The 14,788-nt window shown below is 37.7% G+C and overlaps 3 protein-coding genes across 12 annotated transcripts in view; 1 reads left to right on the plus strand and 2 right to left on the minus strand.

Annotated features, from left to right (window-relative positions):
- Window positions 1-4,360, minus strand: part of LOC125776321 (uncharacterized) — a 97,573-nt gene extending 93,213 nt beyond the window's left edge. Inside the window, exon 1 of the mRNA XM_049448049.1 lies at window positions 753-4,360. Coding sequence (XP_049304006.1) covers window positions 1,711-3,321 — 1,611 coding nt within the window. The 5' untranslated portion in view covers window positions 3,322-4,360 and the 3' untranslated portion in view covers window positions 753-1,710. The remainder of the gene's footprint in view (window positions 1-752) is intronic.
- The window catches only part of LOC105233704 (uncharacterized), a 746,688-nt gene that overhangs the window by 374,747 nt on the left and 357,153 nt on the right, over window positions 1-14,788 (plus strand). The gene's annotated exons all lie outside the window — the stretch shown is intronic.
- LOC125776325 (uncharacterized) overlaps window positions 1-14,788 on the minus strand; it is a 194,821-nt gene that overhangs the window by 105,833 nt on the left and 74,200 nt on the right. The window lies entirely within an intron of this gene.

Here is a 14,788-nt window from a genome sequence, read left to right on the forward strand (position 1 = left end):
TCCTCTACGTGATGGAGGCTTATTGCTGCTGGTGAAAAATAAAGAAATAGCAAAAAAGTTTATTAACACCCATTCTCTACCGGGCCTTTGTCAAGTTTCATGTGAACTCCACCATAATTTAAATTGTGTTAAAGGGACAGTATACGCGCCATTCTTAAATCAAGTTCCAGAGGACGAGATTATTGAAGAACTTAAGCAATACAACGTCACTACCATCCACAAATTCACGCGCATAACTGAAGGAGTCGTCAAGCCAACCGTAGTAGTACTACTATCATTCGATACCTATTTTTTACCGGAAAAAATTGGCATAGCCTGGGAAATATGCACTGTGCGGCCATATTTCCCAAACCCGATGCGATGCAAATCGTGTGAGAAACTTGGACATACAATGAAAATGTGCAAAAACGCACCCGCCTGCGTCTCTTGCAACCTACCTCCCCACCAACCAGAAAACTGCATCAGAACATCATGTGCAAATTGTTTTGGAAAACACACAGCCTCGGCCAACTTCTACTTCTTAATTGGCGTAGACACCGCTTATGCGATTATAGCCGAATCAACAACCGCGCGCCAGTCGTTTCTTCTTTTCGCTACGTGGCGCCAATTGGATATTCCAAGCGAGGCCAGGTCCTTCTCCACTTGGTCCTTCCAACGGAGTGGAGGTCTTCCTCTTCCTCTGCATCCCGCGGCGGGTACTGCGTCGAATACTTTCAGAGCTGGAGTGTTTTCGTCCATCCGGACAACATGACCTAGCCAGCGTAGCCGCTGTCTTTTAATTCGCTGAACTATGTCAATGTCGTCGTATATCTCGTACAGCTCATCGTTCCATCGAATGCGATATTCGCCGTGGCCAACGCGCAAAGGACAATAAATCTTTCGCAGAACTTTTCTCTCGAAAACTCGCAACGTCGACTCATCTGTTGTTGACATCGTCCAGGCCTCTGCACCATACAGCAGGACGGGAATTATGAGTGACTTATAGAGTTTGGTTTTTGTTTGTCGAGAGAGGACTTTGCTTCTCAATTGCCTACTTAGTCCGAAGTAGCACCTGTTGGCAAGAGTTATCCTGCGTTGGATTTCTAGGCTGACATTGTTGGTGGTGCTTACGCTGGTTCCAAGATAGACGAAATTATCTACAACTTCAAAGTTATGACTGTCAACAGTGACGTGAGTGCCAAGTCGCGAGTGCGACGACTGTTTGTTTGATGACAGGAGATATTTCGTCTTGCCCTCGTTCGCTGCCAGACCCATTTCTTTTGCTTCCTTGTCCAGTCTGGAGAAAGCAGAACTAACGGCGCGGGTGTTGTGGCCGATGATATCAATATCATCGGCATACGCCAGCAGTTGTACACTCTTATAGAAGATGGTACCTTCTCTGTTGAGTTCTGCAGCCCGAACTATTTTCTCCAGAAGCAGGTTGAAAAAGTCGCACGAACATTTGGTATCGAACGGCTCGGAGAGGTCCTTCCCGATCCTGACGGAGCTTTTCGTGTTGCTCAACGTCAGTTTACACAGCCGTATTAGTTTTGCGGGAATACCAAATTCAGACATCGCGGCATAAAGGCAGCTCCTTTTCGTGCTGTCGAAAGCAGCTTTGAAATCGACAAATAGGTGGTGAGTGTCGATTCTCCTTTCACGGGTCTTTTCCAAGATTTGGCGTATGGTGAATATCTGGTCGGTTGTTGATTTACCAGGTCTGAAGCCACACTAATAAGGTCCAATCAGTTTGTTGACGGTGGGCTTTAATCTTTCACACAATACGCTCGACAGAACCTTATATGCGATATTGAGGAGGCTTATCCCACGGTAGTTGGCGCAGATTGTGGGGTCTCCTTTTTTATGGATTGGGCATAGCACACTTAAATTCCAATCGTTGGGCATGCTTTCGTCCGACCATATTCTACAAAGAAGTTGATGCATGCTCCTTATCAGTTCTTCGCCGCCGTGTTTGAATAGCTCGGCCGGCAATCCATCGGCCCCTGCCGCTTTGTTGTTTTTCAGGCGGGTAATTGCTATTCGAACTTCTTCATGGTCGGGCAATGGAACGTCTGCTCCATCGTCATCGATTGGGGTATCGGGTTCGCCTTCTCCTGGTGTTGTGCGTTCACTGCCATTCAGCAGGCTGGAGAAGTGTTCCCTCCATAATTTAAGTATGCTCTGGCCATCGGTAACTAGATCACCTTGGGGGGTTCTACAGGAGTATGCTCCGGTCTTGAAACCTTCTGTAAGCCGCCGCATCTTTTCGTAGAATTTTCGAGCATTACCCCTGTCGGCCAGCTTATCCAGCTGTTCGTACTCACGCATTTCGGCCTCTTTCTTCTTCTGTCTGCAAATGCGTCTCGCTTCCCTCTTCAACTCTCGGTATCTATCCCATCCCGCACGTGTTGTGGTCGATTGTAACGTTGCGAGGTAGGCAGCCTGTTTTCTCTCCGCTGCGACACGGCACTCCTCGTCGTACCAGCTGTTCTTTTGCACTTTCCGAAAACCAATGGTTTCGGTTGCAGCTGTACGTAAAGAGTTTGAAATGCCGTCCCACAGTTCCCTTATACCAAGTTGTTGACGAGTGCTCTCAGAGAGCAGGAGTGCAAGCCGAGTAGAGAATCGTTCGGCTGAATGTTGTGATTGCAGCTTCTCGACGTCGAACCTTCCTTGTGTTTGTTGGCGTGCGTTTTTTGCTGCACAGAGGCGGGTGCGAATCTTAGCTGCAACAAGATAGTGGTCCGAGTCGATGTTGGGACCTCGGAGCGCACGCACATCTAAAACACTGGAGACGTGTCTTCCGTCTATCACAACATGATCGATCTGGTTGGTAGTTTTTCGATCCGGAGACAGCCAGGTAGCTTGATAGATCTTCTTATGCTGGAATCTAGTACTACAGATAACCATATTTCGGGCCCCGGCGAAGTCGATCAGCCTCAACCCATTTGGGGAAGTTTCGTCGTGGAGGCTGAATTTACCGACCGTAGTACCAAAGATATCTTCTTTGCCCACCCTGGCGTTGAAGTCGCCAAGCACGATTTTTACATCGTGACGGGGGCATCTCACATAAGTGCGCTCCAAGCACTCATAAAAGGCATCTTTGGTCACATCGTCCTTCTCTTGCGTCGGGGCGTGGGCGCAAATCAGCGATATGTTGAAGAACCTCGCTTTGATGCGGATTGTGGCTAGACGTTCATTCACCGCAGTGAATGATAGTACTCGGCGACGGAGTCTCTCTCCCACCACGAATCCCACACCAAACCTGCGCTCCTTTACATAGCCACTGTAGTAAATGTCACAAGGACCTACTTGTCTCTGTCCTTGTCCCGTCCATCGCATTTCTTGGACGGCGGTGATGTCAGCCTTTGTTTTCACGAGGACATCAACCAGCTGGACAGTGGCACCTTCCCAGTTAAGGGACCGGACATTCCAGGTGCATGCCTTCAATTCGTAGTCCTTATTTCGTTTGCCATGGTCGTCATCAAAAGGGGGGTCTCTCAGCCGAGGCTGGTTATGACTATTCACTGGGGGTGTTTTTTTACGTGGCGGGTCCCAAACCCAGCGCACAACCCTATGCAGGGGATGTTTCGCCTTCTCACGTTAGCTCGCCTTCAAACGGATGTTCTTAGGCTACCCAGAGGATACTTGGTCAAAGACCGGAAGTCGTGAGCTGCTTGAGTCACATGTAAAAGAATCGTTTCTGGCCACTCCCAAGTGAATGGCAATCAGAGAACTTTCCTCACTTGCGTGAACTTCTACACATGACTCCATCCACCTCGGCCAACACATGCCCCAAATATCAACAGGCCAAAGATATTCTTAAAATAAAAACTGAGAAGAAATGTTCTATGCGCGAAGCGTTAACATTACACAAAATACAAAATCCAATCGCAGTCGCAAATTCCATTTCATTCGCCCAAACAACAAAAATACAAGACAATTCTACAACACAAGTAAATACACATAATCCACTTGATTCCAACAACTCTACTTCAGAAGCTCCCAATATTACGCAAGAAACCGTCAAAGCAACTACTAGCAAAGACAGTATACAAAAATTTTTAACGGAACTCAACGCCCAGCCAACAAATAAAACTAATCTGACAACAACAACTAATTCAACAAAAGATTATACTATTGTTACATTAAATCAACACAACAACTACGATAGCTAGAAAACGTCGAAAACAGAAACTGAAAAAGAAGCAGATCACCACATGGATACCGACACGTCTACGTCTACAACAAATACCATGAATAGAGCAATAAGCAAAGGAAGTCCCAGCGTACTGCGACGTTTACCTATAAAAAAAAACAACAGTGCCAAGTAAACAACTTAAACTTAAACATGCTTTAGACATCCCAATTATCATTTATTTTATAAGTTATATTATATTAGAATCAAGTGTTTCAATTAATTTTTGGTATTTTATTTACAATTGAAATGTCATTAAAAATCATACAGTGGAATTTGAAAGGATATGGCAACAATTACAATGAGGTAGAGCAATTGATAAAAGATCTTAACCCCCATATAATTCGCCTTCAAGAGATCCCCAAGACGTATATTGGTTACTTCTATAATGACAGTAAAAACAGATATGCGAACCAGGGAGTCGCAATACTAATAAAACGGAATATTCCGCACAAACGTATAGCTATACATACAAATATCCTATCAATAGCCATAGAACTGCATCTCCTTACACCCTTCTCAATAATAAATGCATACACCCCACCAAGTCAAACATTTTCCGACAAAGACATGAGAGATCTCCTCCATCAGACCCAGGCTCAAACGCTACTACTAGGTGATTTCAATGCATAGAGTCCCCTTTGGGGTTCAGCCACTACCAATGCTAGAGGTACACAACTAGAAAATGTTATATTCGCGGAGAATCTGATGGTGCTAAACAACGGATCAGCCACGCACTTTTCTACACACAGAACGTTCACCCATGTCGATATCACTATGGCTTCACCTCAACTAAGTCCTAAATGTTCGTGAAAAATCCTTAACTTCCTTTATGGAAGCGACCGTTACCCAATTCTGACAGAATTACAAAATAATTTGAACGTACAGAACCCGAAGAGATCTCTAAAATTCTTGACAGACTTTGGAAAATGGGATCAATTCTAGACACACTGTCTAGAAGCGATACAAATGTGGCACCCTGTAAACATTCACCAAGAAGCAGCCACAATTACCAAGATAATTAGAACAGCAGCCAACAAAACGATTCCTCAAAGCAACCCAAAGGGGCATAAATAACGCTCACCATGGTGGAATAACGAGCTTAGTCTATTACGTATAAATAAACAAAAACTTTGGCAGGTTTATAAAAACTCTTGTAACATTGTCAACCTTATCGCTTACAAAAAGGCAAACGCCCAGTTCAAAAAACGCGTCAAAGAAGCAAAACGGAAAAATATATCTGAATTCACCGAAACTATCAATCCAAACTCTTCGCCACAAAAGATCTGGGCAAGAATCAAGACGCTCACTGGTATTCCAAGAGCTCCCATTATTGCGATACGTCATAATAACGCCTTTATTTCTTCCTCCACCGAAATTGCAAATGCCTTTGCTTCTATCTGGTGTAATTACGCGCAAGACACTAACTTTTCCGAAGAATATAATACGTTAAAGCAGACAATACTGGCCGAAGTATATTACCCCAGCACAGTCACAAAAGACGCTCTCTACCTGGAAACAGAATTCTCCCAAATAGAATTAGATGTCGCTCTGCAACACGCTAAAGGGAAGTCTCCAGGAAAAGACCGTATAACCTACTCTATGCTCCGCAATCTACCACTTCCGGCAAAACGTATCCTTCTGTCATTGTACAACCACATCTTCAACGGGGGGCTTTATCCTCACACGTGCCTATCGGCCACCATACTACCAATCCCTAAGCCAAATAAACCCCAGGACAGTACAAGTGGGTATCGCCAATCTCACTAACCTCCTGTCTCAGCAAAATATTTGAAAAAATGCTCACGAAAAGGCTAATGTGGTTTTTCTTGAAAAATAATTTAATAAGTCACAACCAGTCAGCATTTAAAAAGAAACATTGAACCATTAACGCACTCCTCCACCTACAACACTTTATCGCCGATGCGCTCTCAACCAAAAATCATATCACAGTGTTAGCCACTGACTTCGAAAAAGCGTATGATCGAATCGGCATTCATGTCATTTTAAATCAACTCAAAGAGTGGAAAATTGGGAAAAAGATATTTCAAGTCATAAAATCGTTTATGACTGGACGGGCATTGCAAGTTAATATCAACGGACAGCTTTCAAAACCTTTTCCACTAAATAACGGCATACCCCAAGGTTCCCCTTTATCGGTTGTTCTATTTATGATAGCCTTTGAGCAAATAAATAGAATAACAATATACTACAAAAATATCAATTTAAATATTTATGCGGACGACGCCTTTTTTTATACTAAAAATAAGGACTTACTGAGCACTAAAAATACATTTTTAAAGCTACTACTCGAACTCAAACAATGGGGATTAAGGTCTGGAGCCACCCTTGCTTATGAAAAGTGTAAAATTTTGCACATCTGTCGAAAACAAGGCTGCCCCGCAATTGATATCAATGTTGAGCTCACTAACATTCAAAATGTAAAAAACTTAAAAATATTAGGAATTGTATTTGATTCTAAATATTCTTTCAAAGAGCACTGTCAGCAGTAAAAAAAAAATGTAGCTACCAGGCTTAATATTATTAAATACTTATCATCAAAAAACCTTTGTATACATACTAATACTTTAATTAATATAACAAGATCAATAATGCCATCAAAAATAGATTATGGACTCCCTATTTACGGGTGGTGCGCTAACACACATATAAAACTTTTGCAAGCGCCATACCATACAGCTGCTCGACGTAGTTTGAACACTTTCCCCACTTCAACAGTTAAATGTATGTTAGCAGAAGCAGGTCTCCCCTCCATTGTTGAAAGGCGCGACCTCGCTACGTGGAGACTGATCCCAAAGTTTATTAATACCACAAATAAAACGCTATTCAACATATTCCGTCTCGCTGCATCCCACAAACGCAACTACTCCACTAAATCTACTATTCGTCGGTGCATATCCTATTGCAAAGAATTAGAGATTCAAATACCCCCAATGGGCAATCAAATTTGTAAGCAAACGCTTTTACACACCTACCCTAAAGCACACACCAGTAACGAGTGCTTTAAACAACTATTCATTGAGCACTTTAACAGTAGGCAGATGATCAACTGGATCCCCATATTTACAGATGGATCAAAAACTGACCACAGTACAACGTTCGGTGTAGTGCACCAAAATGGAACACTCATAAGAGCCGATTGGCTCCCATTGCACTGACTTATAAAATACAAAAAGAAACTCCAAATCTTTTGGGTTCCTGGGCATAAGAGCATCCCAGGCAACGAGTTTGCCGACGAAGCGGCCAAAAACGCAGTCTCATCACCATGTCTAACTTTTAATGCACCTCCGTAACAAACAAATTTCAGACTGGTCACATTATCAGCATCTTTACTCCACCATTAATCGTGAATGTGCTAAAGCGCTTTACCCAGCGGATTTGTCAAGGAAAGAAATTACCTATTTCACTGAGGCTCGGCCACACAGTGATCACGCATAGCCACATTCTACAATGTGAAACTCCACCTGTATGCCCGTATTGTTCAAACCGTCTAACTGTCCAACACATCCTCGACTATTGCCCAAACCTATCGGCGATCCGAGCAAAGAATTTTGGTTCCACTGTACCGTCAACTCTACTAAATGAAATTAACATCGGAAACGTTAAAAAAGTAATAAAATATATCAACGATATTAATCTGAGCAGCAAAATTTAAACCATTTTTAACCAAATAAAATATATTACAATATCAATATGTTAAATTCGGAATATAAGAACAGCATTCGTATATATAAAAAAAAAAAGGATTGTAACCATTTAATCGCACCGTAGGTCCTGGTAGCTAGTGTGTATTTACTCAAGTTAGTTTAATATTTCATATTACTCTAATAAATAATAATAATAATAATAATAATAATAATAATAATAAATTCAAGTTTGTCAAATCTCTTATTTATGTTCTTTTGCAGTTCCCTTTTTAACTCCCCTACAATAGCGTCTTGAGCTGAAATTTTTGTCAGAGCTTCAGTTAAACAGCTTACTAAAGGTATAATCTTGCTAATGGTACCGTAGGTATCAGACGAAATCTCCTTGGTCACAATTTCAAAACACTTCAATAATTCAATAACCTTCTTAATTTTGTACAGCTCGGAGGCATTAATCACAGAGGGTGCTTCTGGGCGAGTGAGCAGTTCTTCACTTAAAATAGGGACTAACTGGACAAATCTCTCTAGCATATAAAAACATGAATTCCATCGCGTTCTTACGTCAATAATCATTTTCTTGGTATTACTTGTAGAAGCCCCGGTGTCTATTTGTTTCTTCTGCAATTTATCACTGGCATTAACACTTATTTTAATAAACTTAACAATGTCGCTCAACTTAGTTATCAAAGCTGAAACTTCCGTGGACTTATCTATTGATTGCGTTACGACCAAATTATGCGTGTGTGCGAAGCAGGGTATAATTTTTGTTTCGCCAAACAAGCTTCTATTTAATTTCATCATGGTTGAATCATTATCACAATGCTTGTTACACAAGCAGAAACTTTATTTATGGAAACGTTCCACTCGTTGAATAGTTTTAACATAGTTTCTTCTAAATAAGCTGCTGTATGACTTTCGTGCAGTTCGATTACTCCTAACGTCCCACAAACGTAAATTGTCCAAAAAATGAATTGTTACCACAAGGAACGACTGATTTTTCATTGTCTCCGTCCATATGCCTTAACATGTTGGTACGCAGCTCTCAAGTAATTGCTCAAGAAAAAAAATACATTATTTCTCAAGTAATTTTGACAGCTGGTTACGCATTGTGAATGATCCACATTAGAAGAGCAAGAGAGAATAAACAAAGTAAACAAACTTTGGGCGTATGTATGTATGTATGTATGTGTATGGTAACACAAATATTTTCATTAAGATTTAAGGAATGTTGCTGATGATTGGTTGGTTTTATAGAACATTTCAAAATGGAATATACTTTATAATAATGATTTCAACTAATTTAGGATGAATTTGACGATTACTTCGAATTTCCTTCAAGAAACAATTGTTGATTTGATGTTTCTTCGCAAAACCAGGTTTGCCATATTCGCATTTCATGTAAAAAAAGTATTAAAAATTAGTACTAGATTTCTTGAGAGCTGCGTACTAGCACAAGTAAGTTTATCGCAGGAACGTTTCTGGACCGTTTCTTAAGCGTTTTTTTATATGAAGTTTTTACGTTTCTTGAGAGCTGCGTACTAAGCTTTAGGCAATAACTATCGCACTTACGAATATACTCTTTGAAAATTGAAGACAGCGCTTCATATTTTTCATCCACTCGTAATTTTATTGTTTCTCTACCTGAAACTTTAAAAAGCGGAACCAGTTCTTTCATCATCTGCAGAAAACCTTTTCCTTCTACAGTGGAAAATGGCTTGTTGTCCATTATAATATATTTCACAATTGCTTCAGTAATTTTCTTTGATTTAGGGCCATCTTGGTAAGAAATACTTTTGACCTGCTCAAAAAATTCTTTCACATTAGGTTGGATCAGCGCTGGCAACTGATCCGATTTATTTTGCACCTTTTTCATGCAGTACTGACGGAGTACATGTACCATGAGACGATTCAATACATGCAGTCTTCTTATTACTATTGTCGGGTAACTCAATTGACGCTGTCGTTCCAGCGGTTGGGGATATGTTAATTATTTCGGAAAATTTTCGCTGTTTTAGTTCTGAGTGCGGCGTAGTTTTGGAGAAGCATTCTGTATTATCAACTTGATCGAGTAATACCTTTTTATGTACATTCTCAACGTGACAGCGAAGTTTCGACGTGTTACCTGATGTTTTTAATTTCTTGTTGCAGAGTTTGCATGTGCCGGAAGCATCTGAATTTCTTATAAAGAAGCTCCAGACCTTGCTTTTTAATTTTGAAGGCAGCATCTTGAAATTCTGAAATATTATGTACATATTTAAACGTCTAACGCAATTATTTACATATAATTTATATTCATTACACCTGTAATAAAGTTGTGATTGACAACAGATGAATTCGAAACAAAACTTATATTAAACGCTCAAAAACAACTTCTAACACACAAAGCACAAAATAGACTGTCACACAAAATGAATTTTCGATTTTTTTTTTAAACTTATTTCGCATTAATCCATAAGCGAATTCTCAGTGTTATTCAACTGCACATTTAACCAACGAATTCTCCGTATTTTACAACAAACAGCATGACAGTTTGCTAAAGCGTTTCGAAGAAGATGTTTTCTCATTAATACCGAGAAAGAGTGCTGCAAAGATGTGGGCTAAAATTTGTAAAAACATCGACATAAAACATCGATCCAGGCAACATCGATGTATTAAAGATTTTAGAATCACAATATCGATGGCAAAGATCGATGCTTTTTGACAAAAACATCGGTGTTTCAGAAACATCGATGGCTCGGTTGCATCCCTAGTCCCAAGCGACAACCCGACGAACTATCGTGGACAAAACGGGTTCGTTCACTTTCTTCATATCTACCTGCAAAAAATACTCATAAAGAAAAGTCTCATAACAAAAGTAAAGCATATCTATTAAGTAATCTAAAGTGGTGCGACTCGAACGAAAGTGAGATTTGAAATCCTCATCTTCAAAATTATCAATGGTGTCCACAAAATTAGAGCATTTTAAATGTTCTATCTGCTCTTGTTCTGAACCCTCCGATGACGAACTTGATTCAACAGCTAAACCAGCCAGGATGTTCAATATTTCCTTATCCTCTTCATCATTGGATTTTGGTACAGAGTACCAATCAACTGGAAAACACACAAAGTTTAATCTTGTCTTAATTTTAATTTAAAATTCCAACTTACCGCATCTGTTATACAATTTTCCATTCCGTACACTTCTATATTTTACATTTTTTTACATTTTTATCTGTCAAAATGAGGTTTCTCGCTATCGCCAACTACTTTTTTTTGGGAAAAATTATAGCTATTGTGAATGAACAAAGCATTTTAACTGGCAATGCCTCTAGTTCAATATACAAGCTATGATAGCTTATTACAAGCCATACAAAATAAGCTAATTGCTTATTTTGCTGGTCAAACAAAACACGCCTATTATATTTGTATTAAAAATGCAGTACTTGGAATATACATGTAAAATTGCCTACACCTTTTTCATGCTCTTCAAATTTTTAAACGGTTCAAGAGCTCGAATCTGCTCGGTGTCATTTTGAAAATTAAATATAGAGATATCAAATACTCACAAAAAGGATTTCCAAACTGCAATAGAAATCGATTTGACAGTTAGTATGCTTTACCGTGCGATTCTGTACTGTGATACAGTCTCAAGTATCTAAATTTCAGATCTTAGGTTAGAGACAATTTTTGAGACTTGAGACTATTTTGCTATTCTGTAAGTGACAGTCACAAAAACTACAATATAACATTTCATTATTCAGAGATATTTTTACATTTGAATGAAAATAAAATTGAGACAATATTTTGAGACTAACGCTAGAGACTCTTTAGTGAACTAGTCACAAATTGAGACTTTACCTCAAAATGTCTTACGTGTTGAGTTGCCTCGTTATTGTGCCGCCTAACCTAGCAGCTTTAAGGGCGACCATGCGACATTCTTCAAATTACTTAAAATTTTAAACTATGTGGTATTTTTCGAATGTTCAAATTATATAATTCAAAAAGTTATATAATGGTATTGCAAAAAAAAAAAATTTAAATATTAAGTCATTTGTTTTGATAAGGATTAATTCCAAAGTATATATAAAAATGCTTTTATAGCGGTGGCATTTATGTATAGTTTTTAAAATTATAAAAACACTTATTAGTTAGAAATATACCAGAGAACGTTTATTATAGAGAAGATTCATGGTGTGCCGATTGTCAAAACGTTCCTCTTTTTGGAGGGGCTCAGTTTTCTTTAGTAAATTTCACCACAAAAAATTATTAGCGGACTTCACCAATATTTAACATGAGGATCGAAAATAGCAGAATTGAGCATTTTCATTGTTAAATGAGAAAAGTGATGCTAATTTCAATGTTTACAAATGTACGCTTACCGATTCGCGTATTTACAATGCGCAAACGACTATGAATATCATCAACAATGTTTGTAATTTTTGCGGTTAAAGTATCTACTTGTGACGCATATAAGTATGTATGATGATGTTTTAGACGATTGTTGTTTTTGTAGAACAATATTTGTAGTTTTTGCGGGCGACATATTTACATGTGTATACAGATATGTACATATATATGTTGGTTTGTGTGTGCGTTATTCATATGGGAATGTCATACGCATTGTATGTACATATAGAGCATCGCGCGAGTTATATCGTCACATCAACCCCCACCAAAAGCCAGAAGGCACCAATAGAATAATAAGAACATATCATTAAATTTATTTTATTATTTGAGGCATTGCAACAACTGTAATTAATACTTACTTCCTGTTATCAACTTTTGTGCAATTGTTGTTGTTTTAATTTTTACTGACTCATCAAATTTATTTTATTTGCTTGACTTCATAAGACACCAATGGAATAGTAAGAACATGTCATTAAATTTGTTTTATTATTTAAAACATTGCAAAAGTTGTAATTAATACTTACTTGCAAAAATTGTAATTTATACTTACTTCCTGTTATGTTATGTTATCAACTTTTGTGTAATTATTATTGTTTTAATTTTACTGACTCATCAAATTTATTTTACTTGCTTAACTTCGTGTGGAATTGGTTTGAAAATAAAAATTATTATTGGTGTAACCTTCGAAGAAATAAGGTGTTTCATTTTTATTGAACGGATCAAAGTTTGAGCAACATAACTGGCGCAGTCGAAAAGCCAACGGTTCGAGTCGAAAGTCTAAAAGTGCTAACGAAATAAAACTTTGTGAATCCTTGGACCACATAAGGGGCCGCCTGTTCTAAATCCGAGGGAATATCGGACGCAAAACAAATACCAAGAGCACATTGGTATAAGGCAACAAGGAGATACATAAGTGAACCGGTGGAAAAAAGGACCTACACCCCTCATGCATACCATTCTCATAGGGTCTCTGTAAGTAAACGAGCGGTTATTGAATTACATATATATATAAAAAAAAAAAAATTATAAAAAATAAAAAATAAAAATTTTTTTGAAGAAAAGTTAACATATATACATATGTACATAAATATATTGCGAAAGTAGATGCAATTAGAAAATTTTGAGTAAAAGATATATTAATTCAAAAGGAAGATTGGAAAGATCATTAAAAAAAAAAAAAATTTAAGAAAAGTTAACATATGTATGTACATTGCGGAAGCAGATGAAATTAGAAAAAATTTTAAATAAAAATACATTAATTCAAAAGAAAGATTGGAAAGATCATTAAAAAAAAAAAGAAATTTTAAGAAAAATGTTAACATACTTGTATGTACATAAATATATTGTGAAAGTAGATGAAATTAGAAAAATTTTAAATAAAAATATATTAATTCAAAAGAAAGATAGGAAAGATCAAAAAAAAAAAATACATACATATATAATCTTTACAATTTAAAAGAAAATATAACATACATTCCCAAAATCAATAAAATTAAAAAGAAAAAAGTGGAAAAGTAAAAAAAAAACAAAAAAAAATTAATTACATATTATTTTTGTGTAGGCATTATTTGATTTCAAATTCCTATCAAGCGGAACCAAATTATCTTACGTAAATAAAACAAGTTATTATTTTTGATGAGTAGTAACTCTAGAAATTTTCCATATCCTAAAAGTTTTAAGGTTTTTAAGTCAAGAAGCCTACCCGTAAATTTTAATATGCTTTCAAATACAGAAGTTCCAAGTATATCAGGGAAGAACAGATAACACTCCTTATGGACAATCCTCTTGAGGGCCATAAGAAATAAAATAGATGGTCAAGCCAACGAAGTCTTGAACATGTATGGCACATCCCTCAATTAGGATGAGATCAGAGGAAACTTGATATCGCATACAGAATATTCATTATATTAGGTCCAATTTTAATAAACCCAAATATCCTCAATGGAGACCAAATTACCAATATAATCCATATCCTAAATATCCACAAAATTTTGTAAATAATGCACCAAGACAAGAAAATTATTACCAACCTAAAAGATATTCTAATTTTTCAACCAGACCTTACTATGTTAGTAACAATAATCTTGAGCCAAATTCAAGCAATCAGAATCGTAATTTGTTACTCCAAAATTCCCAAGTACATCGCGAGAATTTTTCAAATTTTAAACCCAGCCAACGCTTCGATAATTTTTCGAGACAAACAAATTGGAGGCAATCACAACCTCCACCAGAACCTATGGATACCGGTAGTGGATTTTCAAAATTTGAAAAGGGCACAAACAAATTTAAAACTAGCCCAAGCACTCAATTTAGTAGGATAACAAATAGGAATGAAATGAATAATATTAACGAATTTAGAAGTCTTCGAAATTAAAGCTCTGTCCCATGTCTTGACCACGCTAACAAGATAAACCTGGACCAATATGAAAATTACAATATTGACGATAATCAGGATTTTTTAAAGTTAGCCTCAAGAAACAAACAGGATATATAGACTGCAATAAACATGGTAGTATTTTACTCTATATCAGTATAAGCTCTCCATTTGGCAAACAATTAA

The sequence above is a fragment of the Bactrocera dorsalis genome, chromosome 2, assembly GCF_023373825.1.
Source record: "Bactrocera dorsalis isolate Fly_Bdor chromosome 2, ASM2337382v1, whole genome shotgun sequence".
Lineage (NCBI taxonomy): Eukaryota > Metazoa > Arthropoda > Insecta > Diptera > Tephritidae > Bactrocera > Bactrocera dorsalis.